Source organism: Phacochoerus africanus, chromosome 10, assembly GCF_016906955.1.
Source record: "Phacochoerus africanus isolate WHEZ1 chromosome 10, ROS_Pafr_v1, whole genome shotgun sequence".
Classification (NCBI taxonomy): Eukaryota; Metazoa; Chordata; class Mammalia; order Artiodactyla; family Suidae; genus Phacochoerus; species Phacochoerus africanus.
In genome coordinates, this window is record NC_062553.1 from 11,147,873 (window position 1) to 11,167,869 (window position 19,997).

Consider the following 19,997-nt stretch of genomic DNA (forward strand, 5'->3'; position numbering starts at 1 on the left):
TTCCCAACGTGGCACAGTGGTTAACGAATCCGACTAGGAACCATGAGGTTGTGGGTTCAATCCCTGGCCTTGCTCAGAGGGTTAAGGATCCAGCATTGCCGTGAGCCGTGGTGTAGGTTGCAGACGTGGCTCGGATCCCACGTTGCTGTGGCTCTGGCATAGGCTGGTGGCTACAGCTCCGATTCGACCCCTAGCCTGGGAACCTCCATATGCCACGGGAGCAGCCCTAGAAAAGGCAAAAAAAAGAAGATAATACAGAGACTTCCCTGACACCTGTAGTTGAGGTCTATCTTTCAGTAAGAAGATTGGAGTCAGAATTCTGAAACCATCCTTTTATTGTTCACACACACATCTGCTATCGGCTGTACTTTCCCTAACTAGGCGTCTAAGATCTCATGTGATGACTTGTGCCCAAATTCCTGTCTTGTTCCAAAGGCTAAACTGGGAATTAATGAACGTGTTACATACATATGGAAACTTTCACAGAAGGCTCAGATGGTTCAAGCAGAGCTTCGAAAAAGCAGGCGCGCGTGCTGTCCACTCTCAGGCCCCTCGGTGTGGTCTCACTGAGCTCTGTCAAGTCCGGAAGGGAAGGTTTCTTTTCCAATATTGGCAGACGTTGCAGATCAAGAATTCGTGCCGTTGGATGTGTTTAAAAACTTTGTTTAATCTGAGTGGCTCCATGTTGCCTATGAAGACCAATATTACCATTTTCCATACTGCAACAAAAATAAATACCCACAAAACAAAACACCATGTTATCTCTAAGGGGAAGTGTTTACATCGTGGATTACAAAGCCAACAGCATGGCCATAAAAAGTATACGACAATTTGTCACATCTACAAGGGAAGTAAAAAGGAGTATTTACATCCTGTTCCCTTTAAAAACCAAAGATCAAGACAGCCATTTTTATACAGGAATAAATGGAATTTAAAACATTTTCATTAATTCAACATGCGTTTCTTCGGTACTCTCCAAGTGCTAGACAGATCTCATTTTAAGAGGCCTCAGCATTTATTTTCATCCAGGCGTATTTGCTGCTATGTAATTTTAATATATTCATGTAGTGTAAAAGTTCATTTCTAATAATAAAACGCTTCCCAGTCCTACCTTATAAATACACGGCTTAAAAAAGAAAGGCTTACATTTTCATGGTATAGTTCCAATACCATGAAATACAAGAAAAGGAGATGAAATTATTTTGAATTACCACTGCAGCTCAATAGCTGCGCCCTCCACATTCTTACCCTAATCCAGATGCTGACAAAGCAACTTTGGAAGATGCACAGATTGAGAAGGAGGCGACGTGAGTAAAATGAACAAATTCTGAATTCAGGGTTACTGGACGGAGAGAGAGTGAAGGGCGGACCACGTCCAATCTGTCTGAGTGGCTTGATGTCGTCTATGAAAACTAACACTACCATTTTCCATAACAAAAATAAATACACCCCCCAAAACACCATGTTATCTCTGAGAGGAAGTATGTACATCGTTGGATGACAACGCCAACATCACGGCTAAAAAGAGTACACAACAATTTGTCAAATCTACAAAGTAAAAAGGGGTATTTACATTCTGTTCTCTTTAAAAACTAACGCTCGAAACAACAATTTTATACACTCATAACTTTAACACGGAACGTTTTCATTAATTCAACAAGTATTTCTTCAGTATTTTCCAAGGGTTACCTCTCACTTTAAGAGGCATCCGCATTTATTTTTATCTGGACATATCTGTTGTTACATAATTTTAATATATTCATTTAATTTGAAAAGTTCATCATCTAATAAGAAAACCCTCCCCGTCCTACCTGGTAAATATAGCTTAAAAAAGAAAAGGCTTACTCTTTCATGCATGTAGTTTCAACATTATAAAGTACAAAAAGGGAGATGAAGTTATTTTTAATTCCCATTACACCTCAATAGCTGCAACCTCCGTATTTTTACTCTAATACAGATGCTGACAGAGCCAATTCAGGAGACACGAGTATTGAGAAGGAGGCGAAAATGAACAAGTAAAAATGAACACATTCTGAACACAAGTTCACGAGACAGAGTGAAGGGTAAGCCATAGAGTCAGAATGAAAACGAGTAAATAGAGTTATAAAGTCAAGTGCCAAGTCCCCGAGACAGAGGAACTGCAAACAAGAAATAAGAAGGCTGGTTAAGGAAGCTGAGACAGTGAAACAAGTGGAAAAAGAATTCAAATAAGCCTACGAACATCAGTACGAAGAAAACATCCCAGGAGGGAAAACATCTCAAAGAAAACATCCTGCCGCCTTAAAAAACAGTCCAGTTCACCCTCATCAGAGCCCTTGTTTAGCAAAAGCTCCTGGAAGGTGGCACCACTGAGAAAAGGATCCCCCAGCATCTTACTTGTCTACCTTTCCGTCCTCATACACGTCTTCCGAATCCATTCGACGGTAGTACTTGGCCAGCTTTACAGCGAAAATTAGAGCCGGAAGCAACAATACGGTAGCTTTTCCTATGCCGAACCAAAACAAATTCTGGGAGGAAAAACAGATAATCAGGAGGATGAGACGCCTGAAGATGGGAAATGGAAAACAACGCTTGCTTGGGGAAAGTCATTTTCTGTGTGTGTGTGTGTGTGTTTTGTTGTTTTGTTTGTTTTTGCTTTTTAGGGCCACACCTGTGCCCTAAGGAAGTTCCCAGGCTAGGGGGTGAATTTGAGCTGCAGCTGCCGGCCTACCCTGCAGCCATGGCAGCGCAGGATCCCAGCCACATCCGTGACCTACGCCACAGCTCGCAGCAACTCAGGATTGTTAACCCACTGAGCGAGGCCAGGGATCGAACCCACAACCTCACGGTTCCTAGTCAGATTCGTTTCCTCTGCACCATGACGGGAACTCCATGTCCTCAATCTTTAAGGTCCATCATAGGCTGAATTCAATCCTGTTTTGTCTAAAAAGCAGTGGTAAAGTGTTTTGGGTTTTTTTGTTTTTTTTAAAAGGTAGCTTGGGGTTCCCATTGTGGTGTTGCAGAAGTGAATCTGACTAGCATCCATGAGGACACCGGTTCGATCCCTGGCCTCATTCAGTGGGTTAAGGATCTGGCATTGCTGTGAACTGTGGTGTAGGTTGTAGATGTGGCTCGGATCCCGCATTTCTGTGGCTGTGGTGTAGGCCAGCACCTGCAGCTCCGATTCAATCCCTAGCCTGGGAACTTTCATGTACCACGGGTGTGGCCCTAAAAAGCAAAAAAAAAAAAAAAAAATTAAATTTAAAAAATAAATAAAAAGACAGTTGCCATTGGGGTTAGTATATGCAAACTATTATATTTAAAATGGATAATCGATAAGCAATGAGGTCCTGCTGTACAGCACAGGGAACTATACCCAATCTCTTGGGATAGAACAAGATGGAAGATAACATGAGGGAAAAAAATGTATGTGTGTGTGTGTGTGTGTGTGTGACTGGGTCACTATGCTGTACGGCAGAAACTGACAACAGGTAAGTCAACTATAATTCAAAAAAAAGAGAGAGCGCCAGCGAGCTGTCCATGTCTCTAAGTCAGATTTCACATAGAAACACCCCGGTTTCCGTCTTTTCTCACAAAGTCTCAATTCAGATCTCCTAAAGCTAAGCCCTCCTTCCCACAGGGCGGCATCGGCTGGAGTTGAGCTCTCTCTTCAAAAGGGCCATCCGTCCTCAGTTGCTGCAGGTCCCGCCCCTAGCCATCCATCCTCAGTTGCTGTGCACGACTAGCATGGCCCTGTGGGGACCAGACACCAGCTAGTGCCTGACCCTGGCCTGCGTTGTAAACCTACAACCTGCCAGATCCCTAGGGCGACTCAGGTCAGCAGCCCCTGCCTTAGGATAACACTGAAGCAGCCCTCCCCAGCCTACCGCGAGGCAAAGAGCAGCTTAGACATAACGACAGGAGCCTAGACCCTCGGGCCTCAGCCCCTGAGTTTCTGCTTTGCTCCTGGCTGGGCTTTGTGTTGGATGGAGTGACACCTCTTGGCCTAGAATTTCCAGTAAATTTATTCTCCTTTCCTGCATGTTCTTTTATTGGTAGATTCCTAAGCTTTCAGCCTTGTTTTGAGAGGCTTTAGAGCTTTAGGACAGCCGTAGCTTTTACTGGAAGCTGCCTCAATCCTTCTGGGTACAATTAAGATATAAAAGAAACATGTTAGCCAGCCTGGAATCTATTTTCCTGGCAGAGTCAATGGCCAGACCTCTTCCTTACTATTTAAACCACCTACTACAAGAGCCTGTAGGAGCTCCAGTCCACAGGCTTCCCGAGAGCCTCCAGGGCCCTCGTCCGGTGGTCCTTGATGGTTTGGAAGAGGCATCTGCGTGTTGGGTATGGGACTGGCTGAGGAAAGGCAGTGGAGACTGGATTTGAAGAGGTCGATTCAGAACCAACCAGCCTAACCGAAGGCTCCCCTAAGGACAGCTTCAACCAAAGCCACCAGCTGGGGCTCCAAGCAGCAGATGGAAAGGGTAAGGGGGTGGAAGGGGAGGGAAGCTCCCAGGAGGCCAAGGTGTGGGGTCTGCATGGCTGGATCGGTGGCAGGATGGTTTCCACTTAGGTACAAAAGTCCATCCTGCAGACAGATGGATACGTGGATGTGGGACAGGGAGACGGATGGAGAGAGAGATCTGAAGGCACTGCGCCAGGCAGCCACCTGACCACCCTTCATTCATTCCAGGCAGCACTCCAGATGCCCAGGACACAGCAGTGAACACACAGGGCCGAGCTCATGGAGTTTACAGAGTCTAGTGTGTGTTGTGGGGGATGGGTCTTAAAGGGCCACACAAAGGTACGATTCAAACAGCAATAACATCTCTAAAGGAAAAGCAGAAAGTTCCATGGAAGTGTAGAAAAAGGAGTCCAATCTAGTTCAGAAGATCAGAAAAGGCTTCCTGGAAAAAAAATGTATGTTTGAGCTAGGACCCAAAAACTGAATGATGGTGGCTAATGATGGTGGCTAATGATGGTGGCTAATGATCACCAGGCGTGTGTTCATGTACCAGGAATGGGGTAAAGGGCTTTGCATGTGATCTCTCTTTGAATCATCAGAATTTTTCCAAGTCGCAGAGTTCGGAAAATGCAGATGTGGAATTTGAGTTCAGAGTCTGTGTTCTCCACCGTTACCTTACAAGACTTAAAGGAGTCAGCTGGGTGGGATATAGGTATGAAGGGGAGGAATGAGAGGAGGAGAGAAAACACATGCATCCAGTTTCTAGGCAGAGGAACTGGCACGTGCAAAGGCCCTGGGGTGGGGAAATTGAGATGTTTTTTAAAGAAATGAAAGAAAACACGTGTCTGGAGCACAGTGAGAAAAGTGGTCAAATTGCACAAAATGTGGCCACGGTAAGGTACCCAAACGTGCAGGGCCTAGTGTAAAACATTAAGGCTCCTGATCTTCATGAGATGTTGCGAGTAAGCCGCTGAGGTGCTTTAAGTGAAGGGAGTAAGGGGACTGACTTACGGAGACAGTCAGTGTGTGTGGAGGAGTGAACACAGCTGAGGAATAAACTTGACTCATTGGAACTTACCACTCAGTGCTAACGTCTCAAAGGGCTTGTAACTCAAACTTTAAAATGAGTTTGCTGTAGCTTTAGGGTTACACATATAGTTGCACCAAATTTCCTGTGGCATAGCGCAGCCTGCACGCCACTGACACCCTTTCTAATGATTCTGGACAAATGGGAGTTTTCTCCATGCAGGTCTCCTGCCTTCTGTACTAAAAATTCTAACTTATAAAGTATCAGAACACATTCATCTACCTTCTATTCTATTCTATCCTATCTTATCCTATCCTATCCAACTCTACTCTATGCCTGCTTTTTAGGGCCACATCTGCGGCATGTAGAAGTTCCCAGGCTAGGGATCGAATCCGAGATGTAGCGGCCAGCCGATGCCACAGCCACAGCAACTCGGGATCCGAGCTGCATCTGTGACCTACACCACAGCTCACAACAATGCCGGATCCTTAACCCACTGAGCGAGGCCAGGGATCAAACCCACAACCTCATGGTTCTTAGTCGGATTCGTTTCCGCTGAGCCACGAAGGGAACTCCTCATCTACATTTTAGATTCCAGGTCATGGATTCTACAGCTGTAACAGAATCAGTCAGACTATGCGATATTATAGTGTGAACTACAACCTGGGAGGGAAAAAAAAAAAAGCAAAAGTAATGAGTTTATTGCATCTTCTTCTTTTGAAAGATGAGATTCTTACCAGGGGGTCGATGACGTAGCCGCACAGAAAGATGTTAACCACAGAATCTAAAGCAGTGGCCACTGGTTTGCAGGCTGCGATTTGCTTGGTGACCTACGAGGGTAAGAAACACAGGCGAGCTGAGCCAAAGCCACAACATCCCAGGAGAATTAGACATGCCATTCACCACATCCCGATGCCCTCTGGTTATGGGGAGTGGACAGCCGCTTTCCCAGAGAGGTCAGCGGCCTAACAGTGAAAGCAAGAGCCCATTCTCTCCGAGCCTCGGTTTTCAGTTCCCCCGTTGGCTATTTAGAACAGCAGGGACCATCCGCCTGGACTCCCGAGAGAATAAAAGCATACACGAGGCCAGCCCAGTGCCTTGGTTGGAATTTCTGAACTTGTGGTTTTTTTGGTTTTTAGGGCCACACCTGCAGCCTATGGAGGTTCCCAGGCTGGGGGTCTAATTGGAGCTACAGCTGCCGGCCTACACCGCAGCCACAGCAACGCCAGACCTGAGCTGCATCTGCGACCTACACCACAGCTCACATAGAAAACAAATTTATGGTCTAAAGGGGAAAGAGGGGGAGGAGTAAATTGGTAATTTGGGATTAAGAGATACACACTACTATATATAAAATAGAGAAATAACAGGTCCCACTGTAAAGCACAGGGAACTATTTTCAATATCTTGTAATAACCTATAACAGAGAAGAAGCTGAATAAGTATATATGTACACTATATATATATATATATATATATATATATATATATATATATATAAAAAATATGGGTGTGTGTAACTCAATCATTTTGCTGTACATCTGAATCATTATAAAACTACTATATTCAATATAAAATTTTTAAAAAATAAAAAGGGGGCTAAGGGTCCTATTCTGTATGCTTTTCTGCACCTTGCTTGTCTCTCTTACTGACACCCTGTGCCCATCTCTCCAAGTCCCCTGGTATAGCTCTGACTCATTTTGTACCAATGGCATTTAATATTCCCACATGCGGCCTCCTTAGGATTTAACCATTTCTGCCAAGATTCGCTTTGGCTTCAGGGTGTCTGCCTTGAATCGCGGGGATGAGTGTGATCAAAACGTGGTCCTTTGTCAAGAGGAGGAGACACAGAGTGACGATGGTGACAGTGCATCTGCTTCCCCACTGCTGACCTGAATGTGTGCCCTGCACTGAGATGACCCTGAGGTCTTCGCCTCTGGGGGGTGGGGGGGTGGGGGTTGGGGGGTCAGCTCGTACATCAAGGTGGGGCCTTGAAGGAGAACCAGTACTTGGCCTAGAACGTGACAGCTTTAGGTTGAGTGTGGCTGGAACACAGGGAGGGTGGGACACAAGGAAGGGAGGAGTGGCTCACACAGGGAGGGGTCGGGAATCGAACATGAAAAGCCTGCTCAGGGCGGCCTAAATTTTCCTGAGTCACTAGACTTCTCAAAGTTCATCCTGGCTAACGGCACCTCCTAGGTGACTCAGCTGCAAGCACAGCCCCAGTGGAATAATCCGTAGTGGGGATCTGGCTTAAAGCCCAAGAAAACAAGAGGCATTTTCCTTTTTTTTTTTTTTTTTTGGCTTTTTAGGGCTGCACCTGTGGCATATGGAAGTTCCAGGCTACAGATGCCGGCCTACGCCACAGCCACAGCAACACGGGATCCAAGCCATGTCTGCAACCTACATCAAAGCTCATGGCCCTCATCCAACAGGACTGCTGTCTTGTAAAAGAAAAGGGAATCTGGAGGTCCTATCGTGGCGCAGCGGAAACAGATCCAACGAGGAACCATGAGGTTGCGGTTGGATCCCTGGCCTTGCTCAGTGGGTTAAGGATCTGGTGTTGCTGTGATGTGGTGTAGGTCGCAGACGAGGCTCGGATCCCGAGTTGCATCAGCTGTGGCGTAGGCCGGCAGCTACAGCTCCGATTCGACCCCTAGCCTGGGAACCTCCATATGCCACGGGTGCAGCCCTAAAAGGACAAACGACAAAAAAATATATGTATATATATAGAAGAGGGAATCTGCACAGAGACAGGTACAGAGGGAAGACGCCACTGACAAGCCAAGGAGAGAGGCCTCCGAAGAAACCAACCTGCAGACACTTTGATCTTGGACCTCCAGCCTCCAGACTGTGAGAAAATAAACTCCTGTCGTTTAAGCCACCCTGACACACCAACAACACAGCAGGGTCAGAGCTGCCCAGGATGTGTACAAAGCACAATGTCAAGAACCGTAGCATAAAGAGCTCACGGTTCACAGGGGAGACAGTCCAGGGGGCCAGGATCCCCACAGTTCTGAGCAGAGGGAGCTGCAGAAGGACACAGGGGTGAGCTCTCCAGGGGGCAGCCCCGGGAAGCCACCCTCCCTGCGGGGACCACACCTTCGCTGAGTCTTACGGTGCCTCCCCTCTCGGCCCCCACGTTCAAGGTCCTTTTGCTTATCTCCTATCTCATGACTGCAAATTTCACTGGCTTGCCTCCTGATCTTATCCTAGAAAACAGACGATCCCACGAGATAAACCACTTACCGAGTGCTTGACCCACTGCAGATACTGTTCGAAATAGCTCAGTATCATAGTCACATACCTCCTCCTTTCCTGGAAAGACAGCAAAGGGTAGTAAAACCAGTAAAATGACTCTACTGCCCTCTATTTAACCATGAGGTTACGGTCGCACGCACTCACGCACGCACGCACGCATTGGCATCCTTATTTTTCTAAAAAAAACTTACTTCGTGAACAACTGCGGTGATCATGTTGGTGACCAAGTTCTGAGTATCATTCACAAAGAAAAGGATATTTTGCATTCTCACCTGGAAAACAGCAATGCCATCAAGGGACAAAGGGATTTCGCGGGGACAGTTTACATGCCAACATGAGTACTACGTTAGCTCAGCCCCACACCCCACAACTGACTAGTTAAGAAGACCGTACTAGTTGTTCGTAATTAGTGATCCCCTCCCAGACTTGGGTCCCCGGATAAGTAGAGGTCCCCCCTGCCCACGATGGGGGGCTTGGCTGTGTGACTGCCTTGGTCAATGGAACGAACAGGAAGTGGCACCGTGCCAGTTCTGCCCAGTGATTTAAAGGGCAACCTGCGTTTCTATTCACCCGCTGAATTTCTGTCCTCCACTCCAAAGACACGAGGTGGCCCAGGACTGCTCCTTCAGGCTGGGTCTCTGAGTGGGAAAAGATGTGGAGTCGACCCCACAGTAAGAACAAAAGTTTGTGGTTCAAAGGTGCTGAGGTTTGGAGGCTGTTTGTCAAAACCTCTGCAAAAATGACTGATGTGCCTTCTCCACCTGTATCCTACACACCCAAACAGGGCTTGCTTCTGTGCCCCCAGAACGCGCCAGGATGCAGTCTGCATGCATATAGATGTCCTCACAGAAAGGAGACGGTGGGAGGTTTAAAATGAGTGGATAACCAAGACTTGGTTTTACCTAAAGTCCCTGCCACAACCTATATCTCTGAAAGTCTGTGTGTGTGTGTGGTTTTTTTCTTTTTTCTTCTTTTCATTTTTCTTTTTTCTTCTTTTCCTTTTTCTTTCCTTTTTAGGGCTCCATATACAGCATACAGAAGTTACGTTCCCGGACTAGGGGTCTAACGGGAGCTGCAGATGCTGCCTATGGCACAGCCATGGCAACACTGAATCCGAGCTGCATGTGCAACCTACGCCACAGCTTGCAGCCACGCCAGATCCTTAACCCACGGGGCAAGCCCAGGGATCCAAGCAGCATCCTCATGGACACTATGTCAGGTTCTTAACGCGCTGAGCCACAACGGGAACGCCTGTGTGTGCTTTTGTAGCAAGAGCCCATGACAGAAAAGGCAAACAAGTCCTTACCCCCAATCCAGCGGTCTTCTGTTGAAGTTCCTGCATGCATTGATACACAGCGCGCTGGTGAAAAAACATAGATCATGTTCCCCAACCTGTGACAAGAAGCTGTGAGATGACAGGCTTTGTGGCCCTCCCGCCCCGAGTCAGCCAGCAAATCTGACTCTGTTCTGTAACAGGTTCATTCTAGAAAAAAACCACAGATGCCAGTAACAACATGCACCTCACGTACCTTGGGTACAAAAAACCCTGGAGAGGAAAATCTGGATCCGTATTCTAGAGCTTCAGAGAGCACCAAGTTACACGAAAGGTATGTGCAAAACCGTTTCGAATCGGGCTTGCTGAAAGCAGCAGGTATTGCTTACAGTAAAACCCGCTGCACAAGAGTTGCTTCATTTGCATGACTTAGATGAGGAACTGGCAAACTTTATCACTTAAGGGCCAGAGAATGACTATTTTAGACTTCGGAGGCCATACCTATCCTGCCCTCATCGCTCAACCTTGCCCTTGTAACCAAAGGCAGTCACAGATCATCTGTAAACTAAGTGGGTGTGGCTGTGTTCCAATAAAACTTTATTTATAAAAACGGGCAGCAGCCCGGATGGGTCCGAGGGCTGCAGTTTTTGAGGCCATGGTTTGCTAACTCTGGCTTAGATGGTAGGTCACATCTACAGAACAACTTGCTTAACTACAGGTTGCCCCAGCTCTGAAAAGGCCAGGGAGACTGGTGTCAGCTTGAGGGGAAGCATTTAAGGAACGGGTCAAACCCAGCTGAAAATGTTAATTTGTGCTAAGCATAAACAAGTCCAGCAGAGAGAGAACTGTGATGAGCACAGCACACCAACGAAGAAAACTGTAGAGGAGAACTGCATGAACCAGAAAGTCAGGAGGAGGAGTTCCTGTTGTGGCGCAGCAGAAACAAAGCTGACTAGAACCAATGAGGACGCAGGTTTGATCCCTGGCCTCCCTCAGTAGGTTAAGGATCCGGCGTTGCCACGAGCTGTGGTGCAGACTGCAGACACAGCTTGGATCCTGCGTTGCTGCTGCTGTGGTGTAGGCTGGCAGCTACACCTCCGCTTCAACCCTAGCCTGGGACCTCCATATGCTGTGGGTGCAGCCCTAAAAAAAAAAAAAAGAAAGGAAAGTTAGGGGGAAAAATGAGGAGGGAGAGATGGTAAAAGCTAGTTCTAGAAGGTTCTGAAGTTGGAGTCAAGTGTCGGTCCTAACACAACTTTCAGATCTGTTGACACAATGCCTCGCAAAACTTGATTCTTTCCATAGATCAAAGAAGTGGAAACGAGGAGCAGGTCATTAACAGAGGGCCAGACCTCTTCCCCAGCCTCCCCTTCAGTAATCTCATGAACAAACCGTGTGAGCAAGACAGCATCTAAAGAAAGCTCAGAAGCGGTCGACAAGCCTGCACGTAAGCCGGCACGCGGTGGGGTTGGTAATGGCCCTGACCTTCTATCTCCAAGATTAACTGCAGATAACTTCCCTCTTTCCCTTTAAAAGCTTTCACCGCCAAGCAGACTCTTCGGAGAGGGTTTGGGGTGGACCCTGAGTCCGCCGTCACCCCGGATGGCCGGCATGCTGATGGAAGGCGATGTCCCTTTCTAGCCACATTTGTCTCTCTCTCGAGTATTGCATTTGGAGCAGTGAGCAGCCGGACCTGAGAGGAGTGACAGTCAGCTGCTGGGAACCTGAGCAGGCTGAGTCTGGAGCAAGGTTTCGATGGACAATGCAAACAAGCTTCCCCACACAAGCGCGAGGTACCGGCTCCTGTTTGCAGAGTCCCTGTGAAACATCAGACCTGTCACCTCCAAGTGCCAGGTCACAGCGTGGCAAGATCCATTCGTTCCCACCGTCTGAGAACCAGCAAACGGAAGGCTGCAAGACTCTAGGGGGACGGAAGCAAGATGTGAAAACAAGCCAACCTGACGGCAGAGGCCAGGTTCTGCCTCTGCTACCAACTGCCTACGGTTTAGGAAAGAAGCCAGAAGGCGATGAGAAGAAAAAGAAAAAGAAAAAAAAGTCGAGACGGCTGGATGCACGAGAGGCGCAAAGAACCTCAGAACAGGGAGCAGAGCTACATGGAGGAGGAAGAAAGGACACGGCCAGGCCTTCACACGCTTCCTGGCAGGGCACGGAGACAAGGGGTTTGATAATTATAACGTAAGAGGGAGTCTGGGCAGCACACCAGCGCTTCAGCCGCGGTGTGGCTGAGGCGAGGCTGTTGAAGGTCGTGGAACACGTGCACCATAATGAGGAAAGGAGCTGAAGCTAAGGGCTCGCACCCCAGGAAAGGCAGAGGAGGAGCGGGGACAACTGAAACTGTGTCTTCTTCAAAGCCCAGCTCCTGGCATTTATTTTAGAAACAGCTCCATGTCTTTTTTCTTTTTCTTTTTTTGCTATTTTAAGCCACTCCCGCAGCATACGGAGGTTCCCAGGCTAGGGGTCGAATCAGAGCTGTAGCCACCAGCCTACACCACACCCACAGCAACGTGGGATCTGAACCGCTTCTGAGACCTACACCACAGCTCAAGGCAATGCCGGATCCTTCACCCACTGATGGAGGCGGCCAGGGATCAAACCCACATCCTCATGGATCCTAGTCGGGTTCATTAACCGCTGAGCCACGACAGGAATCGGAAAAAACGGCTCCATTTCTTAGCCTGAGGTTGATGGCATTTGACCTGCACGTGAGAGGCTAGTATTGTCATTAGGCTACGTGAAATGGAGTTTCCCCGGGCACAGTGAAACATCAGGGGCTGTGGACTGTTACCAATAATCTTTGCAAAAGAACGACTTGGACATCATGAATCCTTCTTAAAGTTTCTGCATGACTTCTCAGGGAGTTTTCTCAAATTTCCAGGGGTCTACCAAGAGAATAAAGTACATAAGCATCAGTACCACCTTTCCAGACTCCGACAAGTATAAGCAGCAGCACTTACGTGATGATGAGGCCGGTGTGGGGCTGACTAGCAGGGACAGCACCAAAACACTTGTTTGTTTGTTTGCTTGTTTGTTTGCTTTTTAGGGCGGCACCCATGGCACATGGAAGTTCCCAGGCCAGGGGTCGAATCGGAGCTACAGCTGCCGGCCTACACCACAGCCACAGCAACACCAGATCTGAGCCACATCGGCAACCTACATCAAACCTCATGGCAACTCCAGATCCCCAACCCACTGAGCAAGGCCTGGGATCGAATCCGCATCCTCACAGATATCAGTTGGATTCATTTCCACTGTGAAACGAGTTGTGTCATTTCCTTGGTGTCAAGGGAACTCCAAGGCACCTCGTTTCAAATCAAGGAACCATGAAGTCTCAGCCACAACCCACACTCACGGGCTCTGAGCACCAGCGGCTGCCTTCCCTTCCCCACCTCGCTGTGCTACAGCCGCTGGAAAACCACTTTCCGTGGCTATAGCTCCATTTTACAGATGGGAAAGCTGAGGCTCAACTGAGAAACCTTTTCTTGAACCCACACATGAACAGTTTTTAGTCCAACAGGGTATAACAATCGTTCCTACCGCTCCCATTCCATAAATGAGGAAACTAAGGCCCAGAGAATCAAAATATCATGGCACAGGTTCCCATAGCTGGGAAGTGGCTGACTCCAGATTTCATTCCTGGTCTTCCTCCAGAGCTCAGGTTCCGCATCGCCATGCTCTGCTGCTTTGGGAAAGGGACTGGTTACAGCTGCATGTCGCCAGCCAGCAGAGGCGCTGGTGACAGGGAAGCTTATGGGGTTTGGATGGTGTCTCAGCCCCTCCCCTTATCCACTTACTATTGGCGATGCAAAGCACCAATGGGAACCTGCCTCCCACGTCCTGTTACCACTCCCCACACAGCAGGAAAAGCATGCGCATGGGTGTTTGGTGGTAGAGGGGCTGACGGTGCTAAGGCAGGAAGACAGCAGCACTGCGAGCAGAGGCTAGGAAAGGGTGCCCGCCCCCTGAGCCTCCTGGAAACACCCACACGCTCACGGGCTTTGGGGCCACGCAGCAGTGGCTGCTGATGGGAACTTTGAACATGTGCAGAGGCGCTTTTAAACAAACTACCTTTTGGTGTAAGGAGCCTCTTGCACAGCTTCTCTAAGAAGGGGATTGACTTTGGACATCTATGGCAAGGACAGCCTTGACCCTGACCATCTGAACTCACCAAATTACTGGCCTTTGCATCTAGATTATCTGCAAATGTCAGAAGATTCACTTGTGTGGGAGGTTTAGCCGTCTACAAAAGAGGCAGAAAAAGCCGTGTTAGGGACATGGGAGTTTTAAACCTCAACCACATGCAATAAGCAACAGGGTGACCACCGGACGGTACCCATAAAGTAAGCCAGACACTCTGCCGTAGGTGACACCTCTGCATTCACATTTATCCACGAAAGACAGTGTTATTTGTATTCAACCCTAAAGAGAAATGAAGTACTGATACATGTTATAAGGTACACACTGCATGAGAGGGACTGGTTAAGGTCCTCAGACATGAAAGGTCATATACTGCATGATACCATTCGCAGGAAATATCCAGAAAGGTAACGTCATAGAAGCAGGACACAGGGTGACGGCTGCCAGGGCTTGGGAATGGGGAGGAAAGCAATGCTTCACGGGAACAGGGGTTTCTTCTGGAAGGATGACGACGCCGTGGAACTAGATGGAGATGGGAGTTGTGCAACAGTGCAATTACACTAAATGCTAGTGAGTTGCTCACTCAGTAAAAGAGTTAATTTTATGTTATGTGAATCTCACTTCAAAAAAAATAAATACAAAAAAATGCAACCCATACAGATGCAGTGCTGTCATTTTCCACAAGCACGAACACACGCATCATACCTCAGCCATGACGGCGGCATAGTCTACTCTGTCTAATTCTAAGGAGTGGAAAGCCCTCAGGTTTCTTCTTCCTTCCTCATCCACCATCATTACATTCTTAATACTTATATTCATATTTTCAAAACTGCTGTATATGTCTCCGGTATACTGCATCATAAAAGAGAAAAGGTGGTATCAGTCCACGCTGCTCCAAGAATGTCACATACTTACGGCTTTAAAGGAGCAATACAATTACACAGACCAGAAGCCAAACACACACGCACCCAACTGGCATCTCTTGTCCTCTTCTCTCCCCTCCCACTCCTCCCGCCCCCCCACCCCTTCCCTGTGCCCCACGCCAAGCACTGTGTGAGGGGGTGGGATGCGGAACAGACTAACACTGCATCAAGAGGCAGGGGCATCCCAAAGGCACCTGAAGTGGCTGAGGGTGCTGCAAATGTTTTGGAATTAGACAGAGGGGAGGGGAGCACAGCCTCACAAATGTACTAAAGTCACTTTAAAATGGTTCATGAGGGAGTTCCCGTCGTGGCTCAGTGGTTAACAAATCCGACACGAGGAACCATGAGGTTGCAGGTTCGATCCCTGGCCTTGCTCAGTGGGTTAAGGATCCAGCATTGCCGTGAGCTGTGGTGTAGGCTGTAGACGTGGCTCAGATCCCATGTTGTTGTGGCTCTGGTGTAGGCCATCGGCTACAGCTCCAATTCAACCCCTAGCCTGGGAACCTCCATGTGCCGCGGGAGCGGCCCAAGGAATGGCAAAAAGACAAAAAAATAAAAAATAAATAAAATGGTTCATGATGTCCTATGTGAATTTCACCTCAATCAAAAAAAAAACAACAACCGGGAGTTACTGCCATAGCTCCTCGGTTAACGAACCCGACTAGAATCCATGAGGACGTGGCTTTGATCCCTGGCCTCGATCAGTGGGTTAAGGATCCAGCGTTACCATGAGCCATGGTGTAGGTCGAAGATGCAGTTCAGATCCTGCGTTGTTGTGGCTGTGGTGTAGGCCGGCAGCTACAGCTCCGATTCGACCCCAGCCTGGGAACCTCCATATGCTGCAAGTGCAGCCCTAAAAAGACCAAAAAAACAACAATGACAAAAAAAAAAAACTGGAATAATAATTTTAAAAAGACAACTGAATTAGTAAAGCAATATGCTAATTTCCTGATTGGTTCTAATGACTCACCTTTGTAATGTTGACCTGGTCAGTGATATTGTAGGCGTTCTCTAGCTTAAGTGTGGCATAAATGCTTTTATTTTCTTTGCAATCACTGAGGGAGTAAACAGAGAGATCAGGATCCAGAGAAGCAGATGTCCTCTGCTAAGGATGGAGAGAAAGGCTAACTGCTGCTCTCTGTGTAATCTATGAACACAGATGTGGCAAGTGGGTGTTGACAGCGCAGGCCAACACCCGTGGCCACATGAATTCCCCCAGTGCTCACGATTCCTGACCTCAATCCCTGCTTTATTAAACAGCCCATGGTTGGGACAGATAACACAGGACTGGTAATGGAGTTCCCGTTGTGGCTCAGTGGTTAACCAATTCAACTAGGAACCATGAGGTTGGGGGTTCGATCCCTGGCCTTGCTCAGTGGGTTTAGGATCCAGCGTTGCCGTGAGCTGTGGTGTAGGTTACAGATGTGGCTCGGATCCCGCGTTGCTGTGGCCCTGGCATAGGCCGGCGGCTACAGCTCTGATTCAACCCCTAGCCTGGGAACCTCCATATGCCGTGGGAGTGGCCCTAGAAAAGGCAAAAAGACAAAAAACAAAACAAAACAAACAAACAAACAAAACACAGGACTGGTAATTACTACATCCTTCTATTTAAACATCTAGCCATGACATTTCCATGTGGCTCAGTGGTAATGAACCCAACTAGGATCCATGAAGATGTGGGTTTGATCCCTGGCCTCGCTCGGTGGGTTAAGGATCGGGCATTGCCGTGAGCTGTGGTGTAGATCGCAGAGGTGGCTCAGATCTCGCATTGCTGGGGTCGTGGTGTAGGCTGGCGGCTATAGCTCGGATTAGACCCCTAGCCTGGGAACCTCCGTATACCCAGGGTGCAGCCCTAAAATAGCAAAACAAACAAACAACCGCCCCCCCCCCACAACCACCTATTCTGATTAGAGATGGTTTATTGATCATTCCTTTCAATGGACCCATACAATGAATTCTTGTTCTATGGCATTTTCTTGGGGCAGGAAGATTCCTAAGCAAGTTTTCCCATCAATGCATTTTAGGGTCACTTTCACCAGTGAGTGAGACAATGGGACAGCACCATTCTCATTCCTAGAAGGCTTCAGGAGAGGGATTATCATCTTTTTTGGTCTTACTGCTAAGACTAGAGAATGGATTAATTCTGAAACTAGCAAATGGGAAAGTCTGATCATTAAAATTAAAGGCACTCTGAAAGCAAAAGTCTCATTATAGAAAAATAGCATTCACGTACCAAAAAAATGCAAAATGCAATATCACTACCTGTAAACTTGTTCAAAAGTGATCTGAATATCCGAATTGTCGAATATCATGCCGGAGAGATAGTATTTCCAATCCTCCTTCAGTAAATACGGTGTGTCCAAAACCTAGAACAGATTTAAAAACTTTTTTTTTAATGGCAGTTTTACAGTAATATACATAGATATGATAAAAAGCATCATCTGTTAAATATACAGAATTTGGGGGATTTTCATATCATGGTTTTCCTCACTGATTTTCCACTCACAACCAGAAAATAACAGTGCGATTAATATAAACAGATCAACCACTGGACAGCACCAGTAGGTTTGGAGATTGCTTTTTTGGTTGGGGGGGAAACATTTCATTTTAGTAAAATAAACGTACTAGAAATGGGAGAAAAATAGACAATTTGATTCAGAATAGCTAACAGAAAGCCACAAAGCAGGAGACTCAATTCTCTACTACTTGTCTCTAGACTAAAGGAATTAAATCTGGGACATTTTCCACTTTACATTATATATTTTTAAGATGAGCTGATTAGTACACAACTGTATATATGCTTGAAGTGTGTAAACAGTTTCAAAATATCCTCTTTTTTTTTTTTTTAAGAATTCCTTTTTAACAATTTAACAAAGTACCAAAGATGATGAAGTCTGGCTTGATGTGTTATTATTTTTCCTCAAGAGGCCAAATGGAGATAATGTGACAAATTGATGCTTCCAACTTGATTTCCTTCAGTCGACTGAGTAATTAAAATACTACCACACTGGTTTATTTCAGCAGTCATTCATCTGATTTTATAAAAGATTTGAGGAGAATAAACATACACAATAAAACAGGAAAACAGAATTTTTTTTTTTTAATCAGAATCTGGAGAAAAACACTAAAAATCCAAGTTTAGGAGACAGGCATGTAGATTAATCAATGGAGCTAAACTTGAACCTGATGCCTTAGAGTCTGAAGTAGTTGGTTTAAGGGGGAGAGAGTTAAGTTCAAATTCAATTTGTAACAACCTCATCAGCTAGGAAGTATTTATTTATCAGTCTCTTGTACTTCAAATTTAGGGCCTTCAGGAGTTCCTGTCATGGCTCAGCAGTAACAAACCTGACTAGTATCCATGAAGATGTGGGTTCGATCCCTGGCCTCGGTCAGCGGGTCAGGGATCTGGCGTTGCTGTGAACTGTGGTGTAGGTTGCAGACGCAGCTCGGATCTGGTGTTGCTGTGGTTGTAGTATAGGCTGGAAGCTATAGCTCCAACTGGACCCCCAGCCTGGAAACTTCCATATGCTGCAGGTTCGGCCCTAAAAAGACCAAAAAAAAAAGGGGGGGGGCAGGCTTCAAGCCATCTGTGTGGCAGCTTCATCTGGGAAACTCTCTGAAATGTCTGAAATCTCTGGAAGCATGGTTAAGGAACCCAGGCATTTATCCTCTGATATTCTCGGCTATATTTAGGAACTATTACTGAGGAGAATTTAGTCTCCTCCTCCTCCTCAATCAACAATGATGAGCAGGCCTTAATTTCCGGTACTGATTTCACTTATGTTAAAAAAAAAAAAAAAAGAATACAGGAGTTCCCATCATGGCTCAGTAGAAGCGAATCAGACTAGCATCGATGAGGATTCAGGTTCGATCCCTGGCCTCGCTCAGTGGGTTAAGGATCCAGCGTTGCTGTGAGCTGTGAGGTACATCAAAGACTCGACTCGGATCTAGTGCTACTGTGGCTGTGGTGTAGGCCAGAGGCTATAGGTCTGATTCAACCCCTAGCCTGGGAACATCCATATGCTGTGGTTCTAAAAAGCCGAAAAAAAAGAATACAGTTGATCCTTCAACACCATGAATTTGAACTGCAAGGGTCCACTGTGCACACTTCTTCAACAGCTAATACTACAGTACTATGTGGACTGAGGCTGGTTGAGTGCAAGAAAGGGGTTACGGAGGAACCGTGCATGCGGAAGTGGAGCATAAGCTGTATGAGGACTCGGGGTGCATGGAGGGTCAGCCCTCCCACCCCCTGAAGTTCAAGGGTCAAGGGTAATGCCGTATTTTTTTCTCTGACAAATAAAAAGGATCTCAACTTATTAAATAAAAACCCACTGCTGGAGTTCCCTGGTGGCTCACTGGGTTAAGGATTGGCATTGTCACTGCTGTGGCTCCGATTCAATCCCTGGCCCTAGAACTTCTGCATGCCATCGGCGCAGCCAAAACTAACAAACACAAGCAAACCCAACTCCTCATCTTTTGCTCTTGGAGAAACCTACAAGATACGGGGAAATAAAATTTTGGCCCAAGCCATTCATCGTGGGCATGAAAACCATATTTACCTGGAATAACTTTTTGCTTTGATAAGGTTCACAGACCAGTTTTTCCATGTTTGCACCAAGGACAAAAGAAAGAACCACGAGGGTCATCAATAGCCAGCAAAAGAAGAAACTAAATCCAACTCCGCTGGGGAGGGAAAAAAAACAGAAAGAAAGTTAATAACTCTACAAGGCATCATTCAGTAACGCCTACCGGGACTTCTCATTCCACCTGCTCAGTGTATAAACTGACCTGGCGACGTCAGTTTCCTGCAGGTTAAACAGTCAGCGCCCCCAGGAGTGCAGACAGGAAGCCGTAAGCGCTGCATTCTCCAGCCCCAGGTGCCTCTTTAAGGGACATATATGACTTAGT

At 46.9% G+C, this 19,997-nt stretch overlaps 1 protein-coding gene across 1 annotated transcript in view; it reads right to left on the reverse strand.

The window, feature by feature from the left end:
* Nucleotides 1–317: 317 nt before the first annotated feature.
* Nucleotides 318–19,997, reverse strand: part of PROM1 (prominin 1) — a 97,576-nt gene continuing 77,896 nt past the window's right edge. Inside the window, 13 exon segments of the mRNA XM_047798705.1 lie at nt 318–689; nt 2,385–2,507; nt 6,212–6,304; nt 8,724–8,792; nt 8,927–9,007; nt 10,042–10,095; nt 12,815–12,889; nt 12,891–12,908; nt 14,195–14,266; nt 14,869–15,015; nt 16,057–16,141; nt 17,349–17,452; nt 19,649–19,772. Of these exon segments, the coding sequence (XP_047654661.1) occupies nt 666–689; nt 2,385–2,507; nt 6,212–6,304; nt 8,724–8,792; nt 8,927–9,007; nt 10,042–10,095; nt 12,815–12,889; nt 12,891–12,908; nt 14,195–14,266; nt 14,869–15,015; nt 16,057–16,141; nt 17,349–17,452; nt 19,649–19,772 (1,069 nt within the window). The 3' untranslated portion in view covers nt 318–665.